We start from the raw sequence: 25,822 nt of genomic DNA, 5'->3' as shown, positions 1-25,822 counted from the left end.
CTCCTGGAAAACAAGTACACTGAAGATGATGATAGAATGAAACAAAATTACCAACAGAGTAACTTTACATTACATTTGCTGGTGGTTTTAAGAAGTCAAGCCATCAGTGAAGATGAACAAATGAATTCAGAAGTCTTAATCATCAAGAGGTAAAAATCTAAAAGACTTTTGTGGCATTGAATTCTGACTGATTCACCTAGTTTAACAGTTAGATTCTACCTACAAGCATTCTTTCACTTAATCTGTATATCTGTGCATGGCAGGGGAAAAAACAGTTAAAGATTACATCAGTCCCTTAAAATTCAATACATAAATCCTTATCATTAAATTTATTTAAATTAGTATTTTCAAAGCTAAGGTCACTAAAAGCTTTTGGATCATTTCAATCTATGGGAGTATTTTAATTTGTCCAGAGACTCGAGGAAGCAGGAAGTTGCATTTTGATATTGAATAGTATACATTAAGGCCAAGGTTAAAAATTCAAGCCTGTAATAAGGATATTCTTAAAATAAACTATATAATTTCACTTTCATTTAATGTGAAAAGATTATATTGCTGAATGCCAAAAAACCAGAGAAACAGAAAAAAGACAGCACTGGGGACAGGAGAAAAGGAATACTCTGACATCTATTTATTTTTTTAAGTAATTGGAACGAACTACAGAAAAAGTAAATCTGTGAAAGTCAAAAATGTTAAGCAATTATATTTCATAACAAATGGCATACTACTTCTCCAATGACACAACATCCTCTATAATATTCCACTTAGCCTGCTTATTACTCTGTTTCTGTTGGTGCATTAAGTAAGAAAGTATAACTCCTCCATTTTCACATAAATCCAAACTTTTGGTGTGGTACAAAAAAATTTACTAGGGCACTTATTGATAGCTAGCTCTTTCCTACAGCAAAATTCAGTTGAGTTGGATACTTTAGAAAAGACCAACAAGACATTTGAGTGAAGTGTTATTAAAAAATTTTACTTTTTCTTCCCCATGCCCCAAGTCTAAGTTTCACATCCACCCACAAAAGCCAAGTTAGGTACCAACAAATGAATTAATCCATAAAGGGGCACTAAGATCTGACAGGGGTTGAAATGTGTGTGCAGCACTTAATTTACATCTTACAAAGAGATGATGAGACATTAGCAACACTAAAGGTTTATAGAAGCCTTCAAAAAGCACACATCTTTTATAAAACATACCTCCAGAAAGCCTAGTATGAGAATACCAGAGTGGAGTTGTAAACAGAAATGAAGGTGTGGCAAAAAGAGTCGATTCTTACAGTGTCAAAATGGTTCACAGTTTGTTATTAGAAAGTTTTATTACATGGAATGTTATGTACATTTCACCTATTTGTTAACAATCCATTACAGAAAAAACAGTGAAACAGTAAAATTAGTACAGTTATTTAAACAAGTCATATTAGAAAGGGCATTTCTGTGCACTTTCTATGGAGTTTTCAAGGTGTGTCTGATGATTTTGAATTCTGGCCCTCTAAGAGCTTTACTAAACAAACCTGAAAGCTGTACAGTGAAGGGCTCAGCAGTGCTTACAAAGCTTCATCTCCCAGGATACTTTGCTCCAGGAATTTGATGTCTTCTCCTTTTGATATGCGACCTTGAATATTTCTTTTATTAGGTGATTTTTTAGAATGAATCATGTCACATTTAATCCTCTATTTTTGTAACCCATTTGTGTGCTATTTAAGCTTGACTTGAGAAGCAGAATTATTGCACATGATGTCATTTTGTCACAACCCTCTGGGCACATTTTGCTGACAATGTTTACTCGCACACCTTAAGGGAGGTGCATCTCTCATTAAAAAATTACTTCTTTGAAGTTGGTAGTGGAGGAGAAACTAAAAGTTTTGAAACAAGAAACTTAAGTCTCATGCATTATGAATTATTATTACATAACAGGAATAATTATTAGACAACAGGAAAAGAGCTTTCATGAGTTTATTGGCGTCATTTGTTTATTGGGGGCTTCATATGTTATTTGAAAGAAATTGGGAAGCCTTTTGAGTTGGAATTTAGAAACTTCAATTATGACAAAGAAACTGCTAAGCAGGACAAATGACTAACTTGCTATTTGAAGTAAAACATCTTTTTTTTTACTGCAAAACTGTAGTTGGAGGCATTTACTGCAACTTTTGTTCTTTCTCAAGTGAAGATGTATTTGATGAATTTAGGTTTTCCAGATTTTTTTTTTTTTTTTCTCAATTACTCGGTGTCCTTCCACTGGTACTTTACCTTTATTTGGTGCATGGGGAATCCTCTTGGGAGCTGGCTGGAGGTGCTCTGTTAATTGGGTGGCAGAAGGACATTAAAGAAAAGTTTACCTGGGCTTCTTTCTGGCCTAGAGGTGCCATTGCCATGCCACAGCTTATGCTGCAGGAGTGCATTTGCTGCTGTGTTTGCCACATGCCTCATCTTCCACACACTCCTAGCAAACCACGGCTTTGGACTAAATCTAATGGACTAAATGCAAAATATGCATTCCGAATTACGGTTAATTGGCTTGCAAAAGTTAAGTTAGTAATAGATAGTTAAGATGCACTCCAATCACCCAGGCAATGTATTTGAATTGGGTACATGAAGAAAGAATTCTGGAAACAATAATTTGCTACATAACCTTCAGGAATGAAATCTTAGACCTTTCATTTCAAATTAGCACAAATACTTACCCATACTATGAAGACACTGCCACATGCAGATACTTAAAAAAAGCAAAATAAAACAAAACAAAACAAAAAAAAAAAAAAACCCAAACAAACAAAAAAAAAACCCAAAAAAATGAAACAGACCCAAAACCCATTCCAAAGATCCTTCACACCAAGCACAATGAAAGCACAAAAATTCTTTCATGCAATGAAAATGTTTTAAATCATGCAAATTAAAGAAATGCCAATACTCTAGATACAATGAAAGAAAGAGAGAGAGAGGTTAGAAGTGACAGTAATTCTCAGGACTTTAGATCTCATGAGAAAAGTTAAGATGTGATACTAGAAATTCATGTTCTGTTCAGCCATGGAAGGGTAGCAGCCCACACAGATCAGTGCAGATGTTCCATTTTTGCAGGCTCTTAAGGTTATAAATGTAACTTATTTGCAGGAGTTCATGTGTACCAATATACCTGTGCATAGAGAAACACGTCCTTCACCCACATAAATATTTTAGGTATAAAAATCTACTTAGGAATATAAATGATTTCAGAATTTTTTTTCAGTGAACTCTTGCCTTAATTCCCAGCCTTTCTGAATCTTATTTTGTTGTGTTTGTCAGCATATACACATATGTGAATGGATATAAAAAGGAATGGGAAAGATGTGCATATATGCACATGTACATACATAAAGAAAAGGGAAAAAGACATTTTAAAATTGCTAATTGTGATGATTCTGGTTTCAAGAGCAATTAAGAAAGGTAGAGTTTTTTTAGTGAACACCTCAGCTAACAGAAATTGCTGATTTGTGGGAAACTCTTTATCCATTACTCATATCACTTAAGGACTGGAAATCCTTGAAATTCTTGATGTGAACAGAGAAATCCTGCTCCCTTTTGTAAAGCTTTTCTGCAACTGAAGAGGAAAAAGCCAGCTGGCAAACACATGATTGGCTCTAATTCATGTTTGTAGAGTTAAGCACATGATTTCAAGACAGCAAAGGATCAGCTTCTTTAAGATTCTTAAAGCAGAGCTTTAAACAAAGAAGTATGAAGATACAGTTTCTCCACATGAAAATAAAGCAAATTATAATAATAATTATAACAACTCAAAAGCATATTAGCAGGTTTTCATGCATGTTGGCAAGAAACACTGTGTGCCAGACACTGCAAAAGTGCATGGGAATATAAAAATAAGGTTTAAAGAGAAAAATTTGTTAACATTATTGGTTATAACCAAATAATAATGTCATCTATACTGTATTTAGAAAAAGGTTAATTTCAGAAAATAAATGAAAAATGCCCCCTTCCCTCAAATACTAGAAGAGGCTCCATATTTGTCTGAAGAATTGCAAAACCTACACAGATGAAAGTAACATTAAAACAAACAACCCCCCAAAGAATTTACTTACCATAATTGAATTAGGTCGATAATTGTGAGGAAATTCTTCAGAGAAGTACTCTGTATTGTGGTCCAGCCTTTGATGCCCTCCATATTCTCCAGCATCAGAATCCAGAAGGATTTTATACTTAAAGGCAACTGTTAAGGAACTTGCCAATTACCTCTTAAACAGAAAAGAAATCAAAGCAAAAATCTAGAAGAACTAGTAATGGAAGCAATGCAGTAATGGAAGCATGATATATTCAACATAATATATTCAACATAAAGCAAAAAATCACAGCAAAGTCTAAGCAAAACGTGGGAAAATACAGAAGTCAGATGAAGTTTTGTCCTGAAAAATTTAATTTTAGCACAGTGACTCTCCTATTAAAGCAAGTACCTCCCAGTCTCTTATGCAATCTGCCACAAATGATAAGTTTATAGCATTACAGCAGATATGCACAGCAATTTAAGTGAACTAGACTAAAAACGTACCACTAAACAAAATAATGCATTTGAATTGCATTTAAGAAGTAACACAGTTGTGACCATGAAAATAAATCAGTATTTAGCAATATTTTACAGTCTGTCAGAATCTGATCAAGTGTCAATGAGAAAGGCTTGTACTTTTACAGACGAGAACCCCACTACTCCTCTGACAGTCTTCTCAAAAAGACCTGCAATTATTATAGCACAGAGGAACAAAAGAAATAATATATTGTAAGAGAAGGCTTTTTAAGAGACAAATATTCTGACTGCAGTTGTTAAAATGGGGTGAATTACTTAACAAAATGTAGCAATGAGTTGGAATACCTGCTGATACATAAAAGGATTCAAACGGATTTAGAGAAAAACATAAGATGAAATAAAGTTGAAACAATAAAGTCAGAAAAGATAAGGAAATAAATGGGGAAATAAAGAGCTAACTCATATTCAAGAGTTAATATCTTCTTATTTGGGACAACCACAAATAAAATATTTCAATTTTTTATCATTTCAGTACCTTTTATTTTCTTGATTGGACATAATTAAAGCATCTTTTCCCCTCCTGAAGTTACAACAGAAAACAATCTCCACTCCCCACTACCCAAAAAAGAGAGGGAAATAACAATTCTCTATAATCCACTATATGTTTCCCCTATTCTAAGAGGTGGAAGAATCTTAATTTTCTAGAGCTTGTATTTAATAGGATTAGGGGTGAGTGAAGCAACACTCTTTCAAAAAAGTCAGTGTTTCTTGCACTGTTCTTAAGTTTCTGTGTTTGCTCAAACTTCTTAAAACAGGCCTGCTCAAAACATGAAGGATTGTCATATAAATAGAATTATTTTCAAGTCTCTTATTGATTGAGATCTCTGGTGACAAGGAAGGCTGAAGCATGACATCACACAGAACTAACCCCAAATTTACTCTGAGGCGCTTCAGTCAAGAAGATTGCAATGAAGAAAAGTAAATGCACATAAGGAAAACAGAAAAGCTGTCAATCAGCTCCCAAATCACAAATGGTAAATCCCTTCCCCACAAGTGTTTGCAGCAAAATGAGAGAATGGTCCAAAACTGCCAAGTTAGTTGTCCATTTCCACAGGGCAGGCACCCAAAGATCACCACATTCTCCAGCAAAATTGGCATGTTTGTTACCTTTACTTATTAAAACAAACAAACAAACCAACCTTGTAAAATAATACTTTGCCATCTTTAGCCCTCAAAAGTTTTCATGGGCACACCACACACACCTCTCCCCTCCTTTATTTAACCAACACGATCAAATTACCATTCGCTTGTTGTCACGCACAACATGCAAAACCACAAACTACAAGATCCAGTCACTCTCTTCAGTGTCCTTTCAGCAGCAGCAACATCTGCTATTATTCCACTACATACTTTATTAACATGGCAGAAGAATGCCTCCATCAAGCATTTCACACCTTGCATCAGCGACCTGCACGATAAATTACATTTAATAAGTTATCAATGTTGTTGAAACCCTTGACATGTTTAATGATTCCCTGTAAAGTTATTTACAGCAAATGCCATTGTTATGGCTATGCTTTTTGAAAACAATTAATAAAATTCTGTCTGCATTGCCAGAGAGCACTGCTGAAGCTATCACCACATTTTCACACATATATAGAGTATTTTGTGTAAATACTGAATTTACCAGATCCTGAATTATGGGGTCACAAAATAATTTTGAAATCTTCAAAGATCCAGTATTTGTCTGGGAAAAAATAACTAGTTTGGTAAGCATGCGTATTTAACTTACACCTTAAAGACTCACAAAAATGTCAGTTTCCACATTTCAGAATTTTACAAGCATCTAGTTTTCTGAAGATTACTTTCACAAAAACATTAAACAACAGATGTGTATTTTAATTCAATACATTACAGAAGTATTTTTTTATGCAGTGAATCTGTTTTGCTTCTGTGAGAGTGTTGGAAATATTAGCCAGTATTCTCACTGGAAAAAAAAAAAAAAAAAAGTAGCCTGATTTCTGCTCTCATATTAAATTTCCCACCCACTACAAGGGAGGAGAGCAGCAAAAGCAATGAAGCCTTGTACAGACAGAGCTGAAAATGGAAAAATTGACACATTATCTACTGCATTAATTACTGAATTATTATGCTTTTAAAATATATATTTTAACATATTTTTAAAATATAATTTTCTGCATGTTTAGTGACACATTTAGAAAGTAAAAGCAAATAATAAAATAGGATAGTTTGTATTTTGTTCCAACGCTTCCTGCTGATAAAAGAAACCAAGCTGTGCTTGTGGGGGTGATAGAGTCTTAAGTGGTTAGGCCATTTTTCTTTTAATAATTTTTGAATTCCACTGAAAAAACTAGATGAAGGCTACCACTTTTGCTTCTCTCTACACACTGCCAATTTTGAAGACTAAGGATTCAACCTAGAAGTGACGAAAAAAGCAAATGGAGAGTATTTGGCTAAATTTTGTAATGAAGTTAAATACCCTGGCCTGACAAAATTCAGCTCAGGATGTTTCAATGACAGTTGAAGCCATTTAAACACTCAACACATGCACAAGTACTGACAGGGAGGGGGGTACTGTCCCCTTTTAGCTTCCGCCAAATAAGATTTCTGTCTAAACCACATGCAAATTTACAGATATTGCAATTCATGGTGGTTGGTGATTATAAACATAAAATGCAGATTTGCTTTTGAGTCAAGAAAATAAACCTTGCTGAAAAAATGGGGGGGAGGATATACACTACACATAGAGCTTAATTTTAATGAGACTTCCAACACAGATTAAAGATTATGTAACAAAATCAAGTGTGGAAACTCAAGAAAGGAAAAGGAGTAATTGCTGAAATTTTTAAGCCCCTTTCCTGTTCTTTCTCCATCCTTTTAGCCATTTTCCTTTTGAATAGAGGAAAGAAGGTTTCCATATTGAATTTTCACTGCAGGCTGGCCTTGGAATCAAGCACTATCCCACAGGAAGGCCTAGGCAGTATTAAAAACATAAAATTAGAAGCTTATGAATGGTTTCTCCATTAACATTCAAAGTTTTATCTTCAACCAGAAAACTAGAGACAGATGACCTAGATGTTGATCGTTCATCTACCTCAAAACTAAAGCAAATTAGGCAGAAATAATTTGTTGGTTCAAGCTGCCTTTCTCATGAAAAGGCTTCTGAAAGAGCAAAATTTATGAAGTAAAATTCCAGCATAAGCACAGAAATGTTTTTCTTTTTCCTTCACATAATGACTCAGAAACTGGGCAACAAGATACGCCACTCTGATACTTACACAGACTCACAGTGCTGCAAACCTCCTCTTCTCCTGCGCAGATCAAAGAGGCATTCCCACATTAGTATGCTGTATTTCTTATCCACACCTATTAACCTTAAGTACCAACTACCTTGATGGAATTTAGCGTTTGATTGATCCTAAATTAAGTCTTGTGTCTCAATGTGCCAGAATTCTGCCAGGCAGGGACAGTTACACAACCACACTTCAAAGCGGCGCCTTTGCCTTCAGCAATCGCACGCCAGTGACTCAATTAAATGACCTTACTTGCTCATTAGAAGCTCTAGGTGCACGTTGTAAATGTCAGAGAGCCTGAATTAATGTGGGGATTTTCATAAAAAGTATATTTTTGCAGCATTTTGATGACAATATTTGTGATTCCTCAGGTTAAATCTAGCTATTTGCTTATGGATAACTCTGGCTTCAAACCAGAGAGTATGCTGAGCTAAAAGAGAGCCACAAGGACTCAAGTCTAACTCCTGGCCCAGCACAGGACAGCCCCAAGAATCATATGTGCCTGAAAGTGCTGTCCAAATGCTCCTGATCTCTGTCATGCATGGTGCTATGAACAGTGCCTTGGGGAGCCTGTTTCAGTGCCCAGCCATCCTCTGGCTAAAGAACCTTTACCTAATATCCAACCTAAGCCTGACACAGCTTTATACCATCCCCTCAGGTCCTGTCACTGGTCACCAGAGAGAAGATAAGTATCTGAATGTCCTTATGAACCCTAAATTCATGCCACTCTGGTATTCATTCACTCTAGGATTACAATATTTTGATACGTGCTAGGCAAAAATAGCAATATGTAAAACAAAGAAAGCACTCTTTCCCATGACACTTTTTTCTCTGCTTGAGCAGTATATGACAACACAAAATGTCAAAATACAGAGATAACCTGGCAGCATTTGATACTGCTCAATCCACGGACTGCCAAGCTCACATATAAAATTAAGGTCTCATTCCTTGAATACCTCATACCAACGTACAGCACCTTTCTTAGCAGAACAAATTCTAGAACAGAGCAACCCAATGTCAAGTAAAATAAGTTAAGAGAGAAGACTGAAGTATAAGGAGGAAGAAAAAGAGACCACAAACTGACTACTACTTTTCATATAGACATTGACTAGCTGAATGTCCATAGAAGGACTTTCAAAACCATGTGGGACCAGCAGAACTGTAATGTCTACTGACTACAGCTTCTCCTATAAAAGTAGAATTAGGGTTGTTATGCCAACACCCTACGAATACAGAACAGTTGAAAAAAGAATGGCATTTTCAGTGAATTCAGAATGGAGGATTGCCTACAAGAATGCCAGCTAGGCAGGAAACTCTGTACCTTTCAACACACCTGGTAATATATCTGAGAAGCTGTGTATAAAAACACTTTGGATATATAAATCACTACAATATATGGATACAGCAAAGCCATCTACTTAATAAAGGCAAATTTAATGACAAGATGCACTCGTTCATCTACTACAATCCACAGAACAAACTTAAACCTAAGTATTGAAAGGATCACCCCATTTCCTACAATTCCCAATATAATTCAGAAAAATGTTCAATTGAAAACCATTTAATCATTATATTATAGTAATTTGTCTCTTCCAGCCTATAACAGCAAAGGGTGTCAAATTAAAAATCCACTAATTTATTAAAAGAAACAAACAGACTAACAACAAACTTTTGCTTTTAGGTACTTCCTCTTCACTTCTAAATTTCAAAGGGATCATAAATAATTCCTTTTCAAGTGGAGAAGTTGCTCTTAGGATTTAATATCACATTACCATATGTCCTAATAATACAACATCCTTGACTGAAGTCTTTGGTTAAAAGGTTCCATTAAAAAAACTATAAGTAATATTCAAGGTTTTAATTGCAGGAGAAGAGTTCGGAAGAAATCTTAGCCAACATTAAAACACCCCAAACTATTTAAAGAAAATAGATAAGGAAATTCCTCTAGATATGTAATAGCTCCTCTACTCTTCTCTGGTGAGCTCCCCCTCCCACAGAGTACTGTGTGCATCTCTGGGATCCTCATGATAGGAAATTCCATGATTGAACTAAAGCAACTGAAGTTGGAAGGGAATTATCCTGAATGGCTGATAAATAAAGAGCAGGCTACAACTGGAACTGCAGTGCTTTAAACTGACACGACATCACTAGGCTGTGTCTGGCAAAGTGCTTGAGAGAAACTGAATTTGGGCAACTAAAATTCCTCCAGAAAATAAGCATTAATTTTTGGGCTTGTTAAGAATTTGGACACAAATGCAAAACCAGTTAATGATCAAAATAATAATTTACTGCTCAGTTGATGTAAGAGCTCATTCTCAGCCCACCCAGTTTTAAAGTAGAAATGTACAAATATAAAATTCCTGATGAAGGTTTGCTCTAATGCAGTTTTCTGTGTGACTCCATGCAGTGGAGTGGTGGCTTTCTGTCATGTATTTAAGAAGTGGGAGTTACTTGCTTTTTCATTCCTCAACAGAATTCCAAAAAATGGCTTCACAAGTCTTTAAATTGCCTTGTTTTTTTTTTTTTTTAAACTTTTGCATTCTACAAAATTATCTCTTATGAAAAAGACAAATTTATAGATTTTTTTTTCTATACACAAAGACTTAAAGCAATCCTATATTGGTAACAAATAAGCAATTTCTTACCTTTCAACTACAGGTTGAATTCATATTAGGAAAAAAAGACATAAAATCAACTTTCAATTTCTAAAACTGTTCCTCACAAACAGAACAGTAAAGAAAAGGATATTTTCCTGGAGTTTCAATACCCACTCTGTAGTCCACATAACTTTGATATGGATGGAAGTTGAAAATAAAAATAAGACCTGCTCTCTCAAAAGCTATGACCTTATTGGATTCATGCTTTTCACTCACATAGGCCTGGTGGGAAAAGAAAAAAACAAAACTTTAAAAATATTAAACTTCTAATAGAATTTTAAAAACCAAGGAACACCCCATTGCTTCTGTAGCTCATTTCAAGTAATACAGGTAAATATTCAAGCAACAAAGATAAAGGCATTAACAGCCAAACTTAAATAGTTTATCTGTGAAATGTCATAAAAAGTTTTTGATTACTAAGCTGTAGCTTACTTTTTACAAGGCAGCATAAAATTACAGAGGTAGAAGCCTGTTCAGCACAAAGCACTTGAAAAATTCTTGCTCAAAGTTTGGTAACATGGTCTTTTCATCACACTTTCCTTTAGTAAAAAATGGACTCCTTTTGTCAAATGAAATCTTTAGCCCATTTGTTATGGGGATCTGCATCACATATTATTATTAATTCAGAAAATGACAGAAAATGAAGCAGACAATAATTGTTTTTTGTTTTTTAGAAATCTGTGTAAGGAATAGCCTTGATAAGCCACAACAAATGGTAGCGCATACGAACTTTGTTTTATTTGCTAAAGTCATTGATAAATAACTAGACATCAATTTAAAAAAAAAGATTTGAAGCGAATTATTCTTTAAAGTGGACGAGCATGAAATAATTACATATTAAGAAATCATAACACTTGATCTTCTTTCATAAAAATTACAGTGTGATACTAGTGTGAAAAATGTATATACAGAAGCAGCAGGTTGATGACTAAGAGACTCTACCTTACACTAGAGTGTGCTGAAAGCTTTTCCTCAGAAATGGAGTAATTATTTTTATAAAGTGTAATGTCAGAACGACTTATACTTTTTCAAAGCTATGCTTGGATTGGATTACAGGCAATTTTATGGTCTGCTTTATCCAATCCACAGTTACTAAATAAAAATAAGGGAAATAATAGGAAAAGACCTTGTTATGAAGCTAAAAGAAGAATGTTTCAGGTTTCTATTATCTGTGGAAGACATTACAGCGCCATGTTTTGACAACTTGAAATATATGGTGAGGCATTACACAGTTATAATAAAGTACTGTTTGAAATTTCAGCATGCAAATTTGGAAATGTTGTTACTCTACACATGCACCCAACTGGTGACTAAAACTTATCATTTTGTATGTACAGCTTACCTGAGGAGATGCAAGCCAGCCAAATCTTTCCTCCAATTTATTCATATCTCTGTCAAAGGCATTTAGGAATTTATAGCGAAGAAGATCATCCTCAGTAAGATTAAACTGTCTTCTAGCATAGTGGTAGCTCTCATTATTCCCTATTCTGGGGAAGTCAAGCCATTCTGGATGCCCAAATTCATTACCTGCATTTAAAAATATTAAGGATCTGTGAAATCACATGCTAAGAATACACTAAGCCTGCAAAAACAAAATATATTAATATGTATTTCCTTTCTACAAGTTTTAAATTTCACAGAATCCACTTCTATATATAAACCAGACATTTTATTATTATGTCTCTCATTATTAATATGTCTCTCAGAACTTCCATTTGTGTTAGCAGGGTGGATTGGCCATTAAAACTACAAGAGCAAAGTACCCATGGACTCCAGGGGAAGTATAAAGTGATGAATTATGAACTCCATGTTATCATGCCATGCTTAAAAATTTCCCCAAAATTGTTCTCTGTGTCTACATGCCATTATATCTCAATTTTCTACAGCAGTAGCTTCACAAGTCTGCCAGTCTCACCCAGATTACACAGGCCAAAAAACTACTGAGCAGACTTGAAGACAAAGTATAGGTTTATTTAAATTTGGATCACATTTAAAAAGAAGGAAAAAGGCCAACAATTAGCCAAGAAAAAGTTTAGCTTCTCTTATGTAGAATCTCCAAAGAAAATCTCAGCTGTCAAAGCTAAATATTCAAAGTAAGACCTTATCTGGGACTCAATATTTTGAGTGACTTTAATGCATCCAAAGTTTTCTTGGTGTATATATTGTCAGTATTACAGCTTGAGACAACTCCAAATGCACTTAATAATTCTAGCTCATGCTATAACCTGTTGTCCTGCAGACTCTGTCATTTTGGACTATTCATTTGACACAGGATTAAAGGGTATCAAGATAAACGCTCTATTCAAAGCCCACGACATTTGATTTACAACAAACATTTATGACTACACAACACCCACTCACCATAAAACAGAGACAAAAACATGTACCTGGAAATAAGTGTGAGAAGAAATATGATGACATTTGAGAGGTTTTCTACTAAAACAAACAAACGAAAAAGAATCGTAAAAGGATCTTCACGTTTCCGCAAATTGTTCCTCGAGTTTTGTCAATGATCTGGAGCTTTGTGGGCTGGCAAAGGGCAGGGATGCCAAGGGGAGGCAAGAGATTCCTGGCTGGATACCCTGCATGTGCATCTACCACCCATCTGCTGTCCCACCCAGCCTGCACTGCCTAGAAGGCCTGGAGGATACAGGCAGCAGGGATAACTATGAACTTTGATTTGTGAAATGATTTCTATAATTCCATGCTTCATGGGAACAAAGAAATGAACAGAGGACAAAAGAGAAAAGCCTCATATATATTTAGGAGAATCCTTCAGAGCGGTATCCGCTTTGTAAACGAACTGACAAGTTGCAAATTAAATTTCCTATTCAAAAGCTAAACCACTACATTTCATATTCAGCTCAAAACTGGAGACAAATATAAAAGAATCAGAATCACAGCAGGACTTTCAAAATGACCTTGGAATAATGCTGGACCAAGCTCTTAAACTGTGCTAACAATATAGTTTGGGAAATGAGGAAAGATATTGCTACAAAACAGACACTGTATCTAACCAAATTCAATATTCTCTGAAGAGCTAGGCAAGGTATTACCTTCCTTCGTGATCTGCACACTATTGAAAAGATGAACTGCATGAGATAGCTTAGCTAAAGACAGCAAAAACATCAGAAAGTCAGAGATGACACGTACCTTGAATTGATAGGAAAGGAAATCATACCTATTTGCTCAAGAAAGAAACAAAAATGGGGGAAATAAGAAATAGAAGATAGCACATAAATCAGACTGATCTAGCCCACCATTTCCATAGATTATTCCACTGTAAGTAGAGCAGTCTTCCTTCAGGTTTATAATGTGTAATGACTCCCTCACCTCCACTTGCTCTGCCTATTTCCCCACCACAGTAACTAGTGTGGCTCCAATGCTGTTTTGTTGCCTGGGCTTTTTAAATGGAACAATATAAGTGCAGCAAAATGCTGAGAGCAGTCTTAATTTCCTAACTGTTACTAATGACTACCAAGATAAAAGGGAATTCAGCACAGCGCAGCAATTTGACAAAACACCAAGATATTTTCTGTTGCCAAAAGCACAAGCCAAGGTCTAAACTCTGCAGTACTTTGACAGTCTTCGGCTATGAGCATCTTTGGGGAAATATGATCCTGACCCTATTGTACTAGTTGCTTGACTGTAAAAGGGTCACTTGATTTTTCTTTATTGGAAGAAAAATAGTTCATAAATTGTAGCAGAATGAATCCAAGAAGTTTTGGTTGTTTTAAAACTGTGGTATAGGGAAAAGAAAGTAACACTTAGGATGCATCTGCATCTTGCAATGCCTTAAGGCCATGCTTCCTATAAAAAGCCCCACATCTAAATGCTACTTTTTTAAACTGCTATTTTTTTTCTAGTTTAACTTCATAACAAATGGCAGGAGGGACTAAGAGAGAAAAGGCACAGCTAAGTGACACTGATTTCTACAGATAACGATTGATTTGCTAAATGTGAAGAATGATCTGCCTCCTTCCCCATATTACACTCCTCATCTCTGACAAAATCAGCAACATTCACTTCTATGCTTAGAGGCTTACACAGTTACCAAGAAGTACAACTAGGATTTCTTTTCCTCTAATTAATTTGCTGTTTGATATAAAGGTCTAAACTACAGATTGGTAAGAACCCAGCTGCCACAAATGATGCAAATCAAGACAATGGAGCTAATGTGGGGGAGGAAGAGAACAAAGCTGAAATTAACAGAAGTTTTGATTAGAGAAACAAAACAAAGACAAATCCTTGAAGTGCAATGCATGCTAATTTTATCTAGGAATTAATTGAAGTTTGCTATTACCTGCATATTGTGCACACTGGACAACTTTATTATGTACAGGATTTCAAGACCATGGTTCCAACAAATAAATTAACTTTCTACGACCATAATGAAAATTTATGTCACCCTTGTTTATGAGGCTAGAAATGCATTTACACCACAAAGACTGCTGTGGATTTTTTTTAAAGTTGAGCCACACAGGTCATTAAAGTTTTCTTGATTTCTATTCTTTAGACCTCTTTAGTAGCAATTCTCTCTCAAAGAATAAGCCTAAGCAGAACTGAAGGGATATTTAGAAGATGGAGCAGGCAGTTTCAATAGATGTTATTAGGAGTTATTTGCATTTTGCATTAAGTACGACACTAAATACTTTAAAAGCAGTTAAAACAAGTAGTTTATTCTATACAAAAAAGGCAAGAAGTTTAATTAGATGCATAAGGCTAAACAATGTTTTAAAGTATCCAAAACACTACAAAAAGATCAGATTTAAAGCTGATGAGCTGGAGACTGGACGCATTGGGACAAAAATTCCAACAGTTCCAACTTAAAGCACATTTATCAAAGTATGTGGAGTTACACCAATTTACAGAAGCCAGATAATAAAGTTGTAACTGCTTTGAATTTAACTTCACTACCTTTGTGAATAATGATGACAGTGCAAAAAATCTGCAGGCTATAACTAGAATCAATGTAAATCAGATCAAGATAGCATATGGTATTTATCATTATTTCAAACAATAAACACTTCGAACAATGAATCTTCATTCTCCCCATAAATAAGGAGTTGTAAAGCTCTTGGGTGTTAGTTAACTAATTCTGATACTGCATTTACTCATATTTGTACCAAAACTTCTTGTTAACATTCATTACTAACAAACCAAACAATAAACACTACACTGCCTCTGAATGATGAGAGAATGAGCCTCACTGAAAGCATTCCTAAAGTCTTGAAATCCATACAAAAATAAACAAAAGTGAAACTGCAAATGGACACCTGAAACACCTGGGTTAGATGAAGAAGAAGACCTTATTTTTTTTTTTAATCCTCTAGCATTGGTATTCAACTACATATTGGGCCAGAAAAGACTAACAAAATCAATTCAGACAAACAATTACATTTTAACTTCTGCATAAAACACAGGCTAGAGAAAATATCTAGCATGAGGTAACAGTACAGAGGACAGTTGGTAAAGACGTTTTGTGAAAAAATGCACATTTCTCCAATTTTCTGAAAATACCAGATATTGTGTCCTCCCAAGTTATGAAAGTTCTTAAAGTGTGCAATGACCCTTGATAAGTTCAGTCTCAATGCTGTGGCTGACAGTGTTAAGACTCCTGTGATGCAGAAAACCTATCAATGGTATTTCTAAGTTCATATAAGTTATGCTTTGATTCAGATAAGGAAATGGAGCTACTTGTTTTCTGAATGTTGTGTAAGTGATTTGTGAATTTGGAAGGTACAGTCTGTGGTTTGTTTGCAGGACTCAGCACTGTTTCAAAGCAACCTGTTACTCTAATGTCTCCTTCTAAGAGCTTGCATATACACAGATATATATATATATATATATATATAAAAACATACTGTTAAAAAAGCAATCAATTGGTGTATTTGTTCCCATGCACAATTCTATGCAACAGCTGAAATTTTAGGTGGAACTAACACCTAACTGAAGCCATACTTTAGATATACAAGGATATTTGCTTAAGAATTAGTTGTCCTTGGACAAAACAAAAAGAATATTCTGGAACCATAATGGAGAGTAAAATTCAATATCTTACTCTCAAAAGTTTATAGAAAGAAAGGAGTATAAGTTTTGATATCAACTTATAGAATTATCATGCAGAAAATCTTGAAGGTCAGCAGAGAATTTTACCACACTGAAGAAATAGCAAAATGATTTTGAAATTAGCCACACATCATATTAGATACGAAACTTTTTACATTGAAATCATTTCAGGTTCTCAATTCAGCAATTAAACATCATAGCAACATGTATTAAAGAAGGTTTTGACCAGAACTGTGTCTTCCAATTAAATACTGTTAAGAAAATACAGATTGGGAACATACAGATGTATTTTCCAATTTTTCAATTATTATGGGTTCTGACAGCACCACTCTAGCATAATGTGTGTTGTGCTTGGTCAGTAAACCCAAACCCATCATTAAGGAGAAAGGCAAATACTGTGATCCAGAATTGCATATTAACAATGTCTCACATTAGAAAACAATCTTCCAAAATGAGAAGAGCTGCAAGAGCTGCTGTTTTAAAGTCAGGTTTCTCTTACAGAATGTCCTCAAATAATTTGTTTAAAGAAACAGACTCACTTTATTGAGCTGATAAAAGACCATAGCCCTGGCAAAATCCAGCCTTCCTACTGTTCAGTAGTGCAGTTTTTTTTCTACAATTACATCAATTTCACTACTTAGCAGGAAGGCATTCAAATTTTTATTGAGCTTCTACCTCACAGCAAAAGAATGTATGATGCTAAATAATCATGCATTGAGAAATCGAGGTCATATTAGGTTAAGGTTCTGGGGTTTTTTGTTTGCAGTTTGGTTTTGTGGTAGATTTTCAGTGCTGGTTTGAGTTTCTGTACACAACAGATGAAAATAAATGCCAAGGACTGACACTGGGAAAGATTAGCCAACTACTCCTTTGGCCTCAGGGCTACTGCTGACGGATGAATGAAATACGAGCCATCTCTAAAACTCAAACATACTGCAGAAAATATAAATGCAAAATCCACATTTTGAGAGTCACTTCATTAATAGTTTAAAACAGTCCTGAGAGAAGACATATCAGCTAAATAATCTTTTCTATAGTTATTAAAGTAAATGTTATAAGGAGATTCATGAAGAGAATTGATAGAAAGTAGAGAAAGAACTGAGTGTGGGCAACAAGTAAAACCAATCTTCTTATCTTGCTACTTTCAAATGCTCATACTAAACCTGTTTGTGAAATCAATACACAGCATGAGCTGTAAGAGCAACCCTGCATAAGATATTTTCTTGGGAAAGAGTGATGATAGCTACACCTAGCAGCCAATACAAATGATGGTTTGGTGTTTTGTAGCTCTGTTCAAAGACGTACCAAAACCACCAACCTCCATATGGAACACAACACAGCATTATGCACTGCTTTTTGGCATTTCCATTCACACCAACATAGCATGATTGCTATGGGTTTTAGAAGGAATTTTTAGCTAATGACTCAAGGTAAAATATGGGGATGCTCAAATAAACATCTAACAGGAGTTCAGACAAATTAAAGCAGAATGGTTAGAGAAGAATTACATTACCTGAAGTAAAAAATAACTGACTATTTAAGCTAGTGAATTATAAGTCTGGCAAAAAACACCTTGTGAAAGTGTGAATAGTTTGAGCAACCTGAGGAAAAAAGAGGAAGCCTCAAAAGTTACAATTTCTCATTGGGCCTATGCCAAATTAAACAGTACATTGACATTATGATTCATTTCCTTTTGCTTACTAGTAACTTAACAGATTAATCAAGTACCATAACTGGTTTAAACTATATTAAGTGAAAATAATTTCCTGATCCTTCTTCTCACAATAATTTGACTCTTTATCTGGGGAAAAAAAATAGCTTTAAAATACACTGATATTCCAAAGAACAAAACTGCTGCTTTGCTGTGTGTTTCAAAAGCAGTAATCTCAGTGGACGGTAAATATTTATGCTGGCATAAACATAATTTATGCGTATATCAGAAGAACACCCCACATCAACTTATTGACTTTTTGCATTCATTATTTTAGGAGTCATTTGCTCCCTCACCCCCCTTCAGCTTATTCCTTGTCAGCTTCACAGTTTGGGGCTTTTTTGTTTGATCATTTTTGTTTTGTGGGGATTTATTTTTTTTAATATACTTTTACATAAAAAAAATCAAAGATGATAAGTAGTTTATGTAAGACTCTAACCAGACACTTGAAAGCCATTTTTACTAAGTAATGTTTATTTGTTTTAGCATATTTAAAAATCCTGGCATAATATTCTTATGGCAACACCATAATCTGTTGCAAGATCTCTGGTCATTAGAGTCAATCATAAGGAGGATGTCTAAGGCAAGATTTTTTGTATTGTTGGTGGGGTTTTTGTTTGTTTGCTGCTTTGGCATTTTTCTTTGTGGAAATGGGTACTGAAATTTTCAATTTCAATTTTTTTAAAAATTTTTTTTTTGTTTTTTTTTGTTGTTGTTTTGTTTTGTTTTTTCAGAAAGAACAGTTAGAGATCAGGAATTAGGGTCTCTGGTACTTTGCCATGCTACAAAAGAGGCTGGTTTTAGGAAGGGTCTCATTTGCCTGATAATCAACTAAACAACTTATGACTATTACTCTGTATATTAAAGTCAACTGTTCTTGAACAGAAAATGCATGGTTTAAATTGAAATGCCTTGTCTGTAAATGAGATCCATTAATGAAGGTGCACAGAGGGGTGTATTAATGACAGAAACCTCTGATAATGCAATTCTGACCTGTTCAAGGCAGCAATTATCCTGGTCTTCTCTCTCCCTCTTACTGGACTAGGGACCAAATCTCATACAGTTTTCAAAGAGATATTCTGAAGTTTTTGCAATATACAGTGCATCTATTAGACTGCACCTGAAGAATGTTAAAAATGAGAATTCATTTAGAATCACTGCTGCTGCCACAGAAATACTTAGTCTTAGAATGCTCCCTGCATCAGATTTTTAAATGTAGTATGAATTTGCAATTGCTTCATGTAGACATTATGCATATCTTATATGAAAGGAAATGACACAAAATTTGGTTTTTAAGCATCTTAAACCTGGTCCTTGAGTCATCTTTAGTCGCATCTCAGAGTATAAGAACAAAAAAATGAAAATTAAAATATCATTGCAATATAATGCTCGTATATTATTCAAACTCTTTTACATCTGTTTACAACACCAGAAGAGGATAAAGAAAGGCTGTAATTAAGAAACAGCCTCTGAAGAGCATCACCTTCTAATACTAATCTATGATTAGCTATACCAGAAGAACTGCTGGTCTTCCAGTATGAGTGGGCATGTGGAGACTGCAACTACAGTGCAGGCTGAGGCAGACATTTTCAAGTGGCCAAATGGGCTGGATTCACAATATAAAGTCAGTCTTGACTCACTGTACATTAACCAGTGTCAGCAAAGCTGAGAAGCAGAAGAAGGGGGGGGGGAGGGGGGGAAGGGAAAATAAAGCAAAACAGATGTAACAGACAATAGTTTTGAAAGCTGAAGCAAAACCATCACTCAGATAAAAAAGTGACTTTAAGGAATTAGTACTGATGGCACCTTTGCTGCAAGCAGCAGGTGAATTATAAAATACCCACCAAAATCTATAGGGACTGAGCACAGTTATCCAGGAAGACATTTATTTTATTTTGTTTTGTTGTTTCTTTTTGTTGTTTTTTTTTTGTTATGTAAGGAGACAGGAACAAATAAATCTCACAGTATTAAGGGAACAGTAGTTTGTTGAAATTTAAAATATAATACAGAACGAAGCTAGACTGTAACTGAATGTTACCACAGCCTTCCAAAACAGCAGTCGTGGCCAAAAAAGCCCTTTCTGCACGTTTAGTTTCTCCTTCACATTCTCATTCCCTTGTACTTCTGAAGAGGACATGCCTTAAAAATCAGCTTTAAGAGACATCAGAAGTGCCACAATATTCAGGTAATCATTCTCACCACAGCTAGAAAGACTAGAGAAAAGATTATGGACATTTGCTCCCTAATAACAGGTCATTTGACAAAGAGATTTTAAGAGTACTCAGAGTATCATCAGGCAGAGCTTTTGCCAATTTTTTTTATTTGGTCTTCCAATTTTCAGGGTTTAGTACAGAAAAAAATTCAAATCACTGGGAAATCCAAGAGCCAGGACTAACACACTCCATTTCTTGATGATGGGCACATTACATAGGTAACTCCAGACACATATGAACAGTACATTAAAAACTCTAGTATGGGGCATATCACTGGAAAGTGATCCAGTGCTTTTCCCGACTGTCCCTATGATGCAGGTGGGAGGAAAAAAAAAATTGGATGGTGTGTTCTGGTGGCAGCTGAGGAAGGGATGACCCTGAGCAAATGTCTTCATAGATAAGAGCGCTGACCCTTGTCTACAGTAATTCCCATGAGAAAGGAAGGTATCATGAAGTCATATTGGTTCTCTGTCTTCACACAGGGGTTTTTTTTCATATAACTTTGTTCAAAAAGGTTAAGAAACAAATAATTAGTTGTAAAAGAATGGTCTAGAACTGCGAACCTTTCAGATTTAACTAAGAAAAAGAGGTTCACCATGACGCATCCCCTCTGTTCATTCCATTAGGTCATGCCTCTCTATTTGCAGAAGACAGCTTACCCTTCTGGTTTTTAAATTCAGTGATTTTCTATACACACAGAGGCAAGCATGACAGTATCCATCTTGTGGTCAAAACATACTCAAATTGGCGCCAAGACCCGAATCAACTGAAGGCATAAAAAAGCTGTGAGCCTTTCAAGACATAACTAGCTAATAATTTGAGATTTTTCTTGTGAGACCAAGTTAATGGACAGAAAACAAATTTACACTGATAAACGAGAATCAGAGCAGAATTTGTTCCCAGATTACATTATGGCTGCTTAAATCACAGTAACATTTTAATTTGTTTTCAGTTTTTAAATAAATACCCCTGAACTAATGTACAAAGTAATAAAAGCAATCTCGTTTAGGTAGCCACCTCAAATTTTTTTCCTTGAGCAATTTTTTACTAAAAACATATGTTCATATGAACTGCTCCTTTCCCTACCCCAAAGATTCACATAACTGCTGGAATTAATTCTGCATGCATTCATACATTTTTTAAAAATATGATTGCAAAAAACAGTGTTTGCAATTCACTGAAATATGAATGCATTTAAAGTACTACACTTCATGCTGTCACTGCACTGCACACAATGAAGAGATACAGCTTTTTTAGAGGTCAAGATAAAAATATACTGCACAGAATGCTTTTTGTGCCTGTAAGACAAAACTTCTTTGTCAAGGAAAAAAAGTAAACTTTGATCTCAGGAAAAAAACAAAAAACAACAACAAACTCCAAATCTCCTTCCACGTTTGAAAAGTGTTGTTACAACTGTTTAAGGAAAGGCAAATATGTACAAACACTAAGATGATTTCTCCTCTCCCCCTCCAGCAATGCTGTATGGAAATTCAAAATGACAAAAGCAAAACACAAAACACAGACAAGAAACCATTAGAGATTACTTGCACAAACACATTTTGAATTGGACATATGAAATTTCTCAATAATGATTTTTCATTCCTTTGTGGGCTTTTTCTTAAAAAAAAAAAAAACTTGCTCACATGGATCATTTATAAAAAATGGGAGAAGAATCCTCTGAAACAAGTAAAATTACACCTTTAGCTGCAAAAAAAAAATTGCCAATGTCATTACTCATTTTGTTTTGTTACATTTCATTCCTTTACACAGCCACATTATGGTTGTAGCTTATTTCAATACTTGTTTTCTTATTTAAATTTTAATGGGAACATTTTGTTGTCAGAAAACAACATATCCTTCAAAAACCTGATACATCATGGTAACAGCAGGAGGGAAGAAAAGAGACAGGGCCCTAACAGGAGCCTGGTAAAAACTTCTCATGCCCCTGAGCCCAGCCTCACAGTGTCTCAGACATGGATCATACCATCCCTTTATGAACTAGGAAATGAAAAAAAAAAAACACAAATCAAAAACTTACTGAGAGAATATGACGTATACACTGCACCTTTATTAAGAAAAAAAAAATAATTTCTACAAGCCTCTTCCTGCATTTCAGTTTCCAGAGGCAAGCAATGGATTTAGTTCTATGTTCTTATGTGCAGGTACAAACCGAGAAATAGCCTTCCATGTAGGAAGTCTTTCCTGCTTACAAATATAAAGGCAACTAGCAAATACAAAAAGGGACTTTGACAATTTCTCTGAAAACTGCAATTATGTCTAGGCTGAACTCCACAAAATGAAAACTATTTTACATGAAGATACTCCCTGCTTCATGTTTAATTAGGACACACCTTTCCAACACATAACTAGGAAAGCAGGATATTAATAAATAGCTTACTATATTCCTAAGACTAGTCACAGACAGAACTGTAACAAGCCTAGTGGAATACTGATCTTTTCTTTCTGTTTCCTATTTGTTCCTCTCTCCAAACAGAACAATAAATTCCACATCCTGAGGAAATTTGCACAAACAAGTCAAGTTTTCTTTACATCTATTGAAATTAATATGTCAGTACGCTGGCATGCTTATCAGTCTGTAGGCTTTGAATAGTCATAGACTCATTAGGGTTGTCTACAAAGTCCACCACTAAACCACATCCCCAGGAGCCACATCTGATAAATACCTCCAGGGATGGTGACTCCACCACTTCCCTGGGCAGCCTGTTCCAGTGTCTGACTACCCTTTCAGTAAAGAAATTTCTAAATATTCAATCCAAATTTTCACTGGCATAACTTAACAGCATTTCTTTTTTTCCTATCACTCATTACCTGGCAGAAAAGACCAACCCCCACCTGGCTACGACCTCCTCTTAGGTGGTTATAGAGAATGATAAAGGTCACTTCTGAGCCTCCTTTTCTCCAGGCTAAACAAAATGTATTGAAAAATACAGAGTTTTAAAGAGCTAACTATTCACATATTCAAGAAGAAATAGAAGAAATACATTAAAGGTGTTAAGTACAGCTAAATAGTACACAAGGAGGAAAAAAACATAGCAACACAAGTGAAGACTTATGGAAAGTGGAATATACATTCACATATTATTTTGGTATCTATAAATAACTAGCACTTGGACTATGTTAGCTTAGATGAAAAAGAAAGGGGGGTTATGGAAGTCCACCGAATTTCAGATTTCTGCACTTCTCCCTTCAAGCAATATTTTGCACAATTCATGACTTGCTAAAATGGTGGCAGCCACTAGGAGCTTCAATAAATAACCAATCATGAAAATATACAAACAAGAAAGCTCAGCTTGAACCAAGTTTTCTGTTTTTTAGTAGCTCAAGATAAATTGTAGGAAAGCGTGCTGCCAATTCAGCAGTGTATGTTAACACTGATTTTTTCCATCAGATATCCTTTTTTTTCTCCATTAATATTTTGAAATAAGACCATACATTTCTCCATTATGAAGATAAAGGTTGTGATCTTAAGCTGCAGAAAGAATTGACCTATAATACAACCGCTCAGATGATCCAGGCTTTCCTGCAGTATTTTGTATTAACAGTTAGCTGGATTAAAAAGAAAATACGAGAGGCTTAAGGGAGCTGTTTCATAGTCTACAGATTGACTCTTAAATCAAGAGTGAGTGTATTACTGGACTGCTTTTAAATAATCTCTCTAAAAACACCACTTGAGAGGATATTCTATGAAAATACCTTGCTTGCAGGACTTGCTCTGAATTTCACAAAAAGAGCAGAATACTTATCCCAACTGAGAAAAAGTTTTAAGCTTCTGGCTGTAAAAAGAATTCACTAGTACTTTTGGCTTTGTGAATAATCCTGTTCTCCTTGAGACATTGGTCACTCATCCTGTTACTTCTCCTGCCCTGCACTTTTATATAATACATTAGGACAGAAGTAGTGGTTTATATTCAACAAGGCATCCCAACTCAAAAAAAGTACCTGTACTATTTGGAAACAAATCTAACAAAACACCAAAAACAATCCCCCTCCAAAACTATTACTCTGCTAGAAATTCCACCAGTATTTAGCTCAGACAGTACTAAGAAATTTTTTGCTGTGTGGGTGGTGAGACAGTGAAAAAGTTGCTCAGAGAAGTTGCAGATGCTGCATCCCTTGAGGTGTTCAAGGCCAGGTTGGATGGGGCTCTGACCAACCTGGTGTAGTGGAAAGTGTCTTAGCCCATAGCACGACGATTGGGACTAGATGATGCTTAAGATGATCTTTCGGTTGTTTCCCTTCCAACCTAAAACATTCTGCAATTCCACAGAATTTTGAATTGAAGATCTCAATAGACAAAGAAAGAACAGGTCAACATTTATAAAAGATGTTCTCATGCTAATATGCTTTGCTCTGCAGACATTACCACTTCTTAGGAAAAATACAAAATACCTTGTCTCTTGAAAATCAATGCAAATTTAACTACAATGTTGTTCAAATTCTTATTCTAGAAAATTCCTCTGTGTGTTGGATTGATGGCCTCAAAAATTAGGACAATGATAAGATTCTAAGTTAATAACATCTTGTGAAAAGAAGCTCTTGAACCCATAAAGACATCTCTTTTTTTATTGCAATGTCATCACAAAGTGTTATCGCAGCTTAAGCTACATTGATTTGGGGAATTAATGACACTAGTGAGATGAATTCATTTCAAATTACCTCAACTGCATGCTTTAAAAATCCAAATTAGAATATACGCCTAAGGATCTATTGTTCAGACTTTACGAATACAAAGTTTCACCTATGCAGTCACGTCTCAAGGCAACAATTCCTTACTGAATAACACAGGGGATTTAAATCTGTTTGGCTGTGCATTGCCCAAAGAAACCAGTCCTAGAAAGAGCAGTGTGTCACCAAAGGCAGGCTTGTGATTAACAGACTCATCTGCATGCTCCTACACCTGCTCACTAGAGCCTGATGTTGCTAAATTAGTTGATTTGGATCACCTTTCTCTACCTCTTTAAAAGCCAACCTACAAAGTATAATCAGGAAGAAAATTTCTTCTCTTTGGTAGATGTCTTTAGAGAAAATAATTCAATTTTTCTCTCAGCCCTTTCCAGACTAGTGAGTACAGACAGACTGCAAAAAGTAGAAGTAAAACACAGCTGGGTGTGGTTTCAGATATAAGTACCTTAAAACAAGTACTGATAAATTATCAGCATCAAAATTGCATGTAACACAGTGTGAGCAGTAGGGAGAAAAGACAAAAGCTTTAACATCGTCATCGTATTTACCCCTGCTTGAACGGGCATGCTTGCTCTTTTTTCCTGCTCTTAGAACACAAACCTCTTGCACAGATTTAGTTTTTATCAGACAGACCACTTCTGTAG

At 35.3% G+C, this 25,822-nt stretch overlaps 1 protein-coding gene across 1 annotated transcript in view; it reads right to left on the bottom strand.

Moving 5' to 3' along the window:
• Positions 1-25,822, bottom strand: part of GBE1 (1,4-alpha-glucan branching enzyme 1) — a 134,768-nt gene that overhangs the window by 5,578 nt on the left and 103,368 nt on the right. Inside the window, exons 13-15 of the mRNA XM_062511525.1 lie at positions 11,824-12,008; positions 10,551-10,703; positions 4,074-4,190 (exon numbers count right to left, since the gene is read on the bottom strand). Of these exons, the coding sequence (XP_062367509.1) occupies positions 4,074-4,190; positions 10,551-10,703; positions 11,824-12,008 (455 nt within the window). The remainder of the gene's footprint in view (positions 1-4,073; positions 4,191-10,550; positions 10,704-11,823; positions 12,009-25,822) is intronic.

Source organism: Cinclus cinclus, chromosome 2 (assembly GCF_963662255.1).
Source record: "Cinclus cinclus chromosome 2, bCinCin1.1, whole genome shotgun sequence".
NCBI lineage: Eukaryota > Metazoa > Chordata > Aves > Passeriformes > Cinclidae > Cinclus > Cinclus cinclus.
This window is presented reverse-complemented; position numbering and strand designations above follow the sequence as displayed.